The sequence below is a fragment of the Notolabrus celidotus genome, chromosome 8 (genome assembly GCF_009762535.1).
Source record: "Notolabrus celidotus isolate fNotCel1 chromosome 8, fNotCel1.pri, whole genome shotgun sequence".
Classification (NCBI taxonomy): Eukaryota; Metazoa; Chordata; class Actinopteri; order Labriformes; family Labridae; genus Notolabrus; species Notolabrus celidotus.
This window is the reverse complement of record NC_048279.1, coordinates 3,600,201-3,604,256: the sequence shown is the minus strand read 5'-3', so window position 1 is coordinate 3,604,256 and position 4,056 is coordinate 3,600,201. Positions and strand designations below refer to the sequence as shown.

General features: G+C 41.2%; 1 protein-coding gene across 1 annotated transcript; it reads right to left on the bottom strand.

Moving 5' to 3' along the window:
- Window positions 1-305: 305 nt before the first annotated feature.
- LOC117817563 lies at window positions 306-1,709 on the bottom strand. Its single transcript, XM_034690304.1, has 3 exons — window positions 771-1,709; window positions 463-615; window positions 306-344 (listed from the first exon to the last, which is right to left on the bottom strand). Exons 1-3 carry the CDS (start codon window positions 1,707-1,709, stop codon window positions 306-308), a joined length of 1,131 nt encoding a protein of 376 aa, XP_034546195.1.
- Window positions 1,710-4,056: the final 2,347 nt, after the last annotated feature.

The window sequence follows — 4,056 nt, the reverse complement described above, 5'->3', positions numbered from 1 at the left end:
GCACATTTTTATGTCTGGCATCTACAAGATTTAGGTAATTGGGGCTGGGTATTTAATAGTTATGATTGGGTAAGTCAAACTTTTCAGGGCCTACAAGCCATCTTCAATTAATTGACTTATTTTTGAAAACTGTAAAAGAGAATTTTAACAAACCATGCTCACCTCCACAGTCTTGAAAAAATGTGAGGGATCATCTCTGAGATAATGAGGAAGGTCCAGCAGAAGAACAGTCCTCTTCCTCTGTGTGGAACTCTGGTAAAAAAACCAAAACAAAAAAAAAACCAATACAAATTATTGTTTATGGTTTATTTTCCAATGTTATCCAACCTATCCTGGCCCCTATTCTAGAGAAGTTAAAATACCAAATGTCCAATTACAAAACTTGCCCGTCTTCAAGTTTCAGCCGTCTTTTATTTAAACGGGTTTATGCTGACCAAAACTAAGTGGATGTTTATCACTTACGTCTTCATCAACCTGTCTTGTGAGCCTGGTCAGTCCCACTATGCCACTCTTGGCTTTGTACAGCTCCAGGAACCTTGCGAGGTACTGGTCAATCCCAGCAAATAGGGAGCCTTTCAGGTCAACAGATGTAAGGTGAGCAAATTCAGCTACAATCTGAAGAAGAAGGAGGAGGAGGAGGAGGAGGAGGAGGGGGAGGGGGAGTAGAAGCATATGCTTATAATTACTGCTTAAATTAGGCATTTTGAATAAATTTAATTTTTTTGAAAACATGACAAATGTCAACTCAGGACTTTCTGAGAAAATATTACCTGCTGTTCAGAGAACAATGCTGGCCATCTTTCTTTGACTTCTGCCACAAGTGGTTCATCTTCAACGATCTCTTTTCTCCGTAAAGGGAATGCGTCATTCATCATATCACCAATTTGCTTCCAGTCAACTTTTCTTTTCTTCATCTCAACGGCCATGGCTGATCTGTCCATGTCAAGATTACTTTGTATCATCCCTTCTGGAAAATCTGGCAGAAAATTCACCTCTGACTTTTTGTCCCTCTTCAGTTTTTTTGGACCAGCTGGACCAGAGGTACGAGAGTTTACTTTGAGCTCAGAGCACCCGGCCACTCGCAGCTTCTGTCTGAAGTTACCCATTTTAAACTTCAAACTGAACTTCCAACAAAACCACCCATGGACAGACCCTGGTTCCCTCAGACAAGGATGCTTGTTGATGAGAGCTTGGGCCACTTGATCATACTCTTCAGATTTTGGGTAGGGGTTGTGGACATATATCCCTTCTGCTAACTTATCCAAGATGTCCGATTTCATGTCTTTTGATACGTCAAGAAGGGTCCCATCTTTGTGGTAGGCCTCATTTCCTTGCCTCAGTTTCAACTCAACATCAAAAGAAAAGGAAGGAATGACAAACGGCTGAGGTAGCTGACGGGTTTGACTACCACCAGGGCTCTCATCAAGGGATGATGATGATGAGGACAGGCTTGCTGTATCTCGGGTTGAGTCTGTGTGGTATGACTTGTAGTACACTTTCAAAGTTACTCTGTCTTTAGGAAGCTCTGATATGCTGCTCAAGTTAGACAGTTCATTATCAAATTCGGGGTCTTGATACTGAACCACAAGGTCCCCATCCAATCCGAGTTTTGTCTTCAGAAGCAAGCAGAAGTCATCAACAGTTTCAGGCAAGTTGTCTATGGTGACTCTTCTAATGTCTTCGTTACTCAGGATGATGCGCATCAGCATGACGACTCTCACTCAAAAAGACAAATACAAAAAAGACAATATTACATGATTTCACAACGTGATCAAATGTGTTCATATAAACACTAGTATTCACATTCGGATCAAGTCTTTTAAGTGTCCTGTATGCGGAATTTTCTTATAAAACTAAACAATGAATAGACTCGTAAAATAAGCTGTTTTTGAACAGAGTTTTTTCAGAGTTATGGATGTTTCATTTCAGTTAGATTTTTGTTGAAGCTTCATTACACATTTTGATATTCTATATGAATTTTAAATATTCCATTTATATTTCCAGGGCCTTTAAGGCAAATAACAAAATGTCAACTATGTCCACAGGGGGTGCCAAAATTCAAACAGAAAGTCCCTTACAGGAGCTTTAATTGTTCTAAAATAACTAACATTGCATTTCTGACTTTAGCAGCTCACTAAAACATCCAAACACTGAGATGTAAGAAACACAAACACTCACCTGAGAAGGTTTTTTAATATCTAATGATGCTCTTAGTTTCCAGGTGAGCTCTCATCTTTGTACTGTCTGAGCCAGCGGCCTCAGTTTGCAGGGAAACTCAGCAGAGTTAAAGTTTACAGTCCTTATTTAAATATTCCTATAGCTCCTCCGAATGACACTCTGCTCAGTCTGTGTGTGTGTGTGTGTGTGTGTGTGTGTGTGTGCGTGTGTGTGCGTGTGTGTGTGTGTGTGTGTGTGTGTGTGTGTGTGTGTGTGTGTGTCACTTTTAGAGTACAGATCCACCCTGCTCAGTATGACTGACAGCACCATGTTATATGAATGTCATCAGAGCGTGTTCAAATGTTATTGCAGGTAAATATTTGTTGTAGAAATAGTGAGAGGACACTGAGGGGACTAGCTAATGAAGGCTGTGTTTGTGTACGTGTGTCTGCAGCTACTTTAGCCTTTGTGTTTGTTCAGTACAGTGTGTGTGTGTGTGGCCCTGTGTGTGTGTTGGGACTTTAAATCCCCACTCTGCACAAACTGCTCCTATGATGTGAGGGATTATATTTAAATCCACGGCTTTCTAACAAAATTTACAGTTTCTTTTTTCAGCCGTGGTCCCCAAAGGTGTAGCAGTAGCAGTCGTGTGTGTGTTTGCAGTCGTGTGTGTGTGTTGGATCATAAGGGGCTGGCACAGGTTCCCTCTGCTGTTTCTGACTCCAGTGTTTGCCAAATATGGATTGTGTTAAAGGTCTCCATTAGCATAAAGCTCCCAGTGAAAGTGCTCTGCTCTCCCCCAGCACGCCAACTGGCTGTTTGTGCTGTCTGATACAGTGGGTGTAAGAATCACTGCTGCTATTTGCACTGACTGCTGTTTGAAAACATAAAGGATAATGCCGCTCTGGCCTTTAAATGGTCCATACAATCCCAATAACAAAACACAAAGAAGCCCATTATCCAACTCACACTGGAGTCACTTACTGAAGTGGTAAAAAAAGTCTGTGTGATAATAATAACCTACCAGATTTACAGTTTGAATCTTTATATCAGCCTCCAGTGAGCACACAGTAAATATAAACTGTGGCAGTTTTTAAAGAAACAGTGCTCACTAACTGAGCAACTGATACGTCATGGTCCACCAATCAACATGGAGGCTTCATCGGCAAAGGGTAGGCCATGTCAACTGTGGGCAGGGATCATTATAGACAATTTCTGCCATGTTAACTGTGGGCAGCATTTCTTATGTCACTTACTTTAACTCTCCCTGTCCCATTAAAGTTACTAACCATAGACCTTTCTGGAGTCCCTGAGCTCCCTTGTCTCGTAGGTTCCTCTGAGCTGCCGTAGACGTCCTCCTGCTGTGGATGTTCCAGACTCCAGCTGATAGGGACGTGCTCATCACTATCACCGCTCCCTCTCTCTTTTATTCTCCTCTATCCCTCTTTCCAGACCCAACTCGGTCGAGGCAGATGGCTGTCTAACATGAGTCTGGTTCTGCTCGAGGTTTCTGCCTGTTAAAGGAAGTTTGTCCTCTCCGCTGTAACTAGCTGAATACTGTGAGGTGTAATGCTCATGGTGGATTAAGGTGGGGTCAGACTGAGTCTTATCCTGTCTTGGTGTTGGGTCTCTGTTCATAATTTGACATAGAGTGGTCTAGACCTGCTCTGTTTGTATTATTTAACTTCTATTTTATAATGTAAAACTACCTCTGCAACTCACCACTGCACTTTATCATATTATTTTAGCCTGTACATATTAGTCAAGCTATTTGTTGTTTCTTTGTATTTATAGCTAAGGTTATTGTTATTATATTTTCATTTTATTTTTTATTGTAGTTCTTATTCTTATTCCTATTCTTATGCCTTGTACAAAGAGAGCACAGTTTACCAAAGTCAA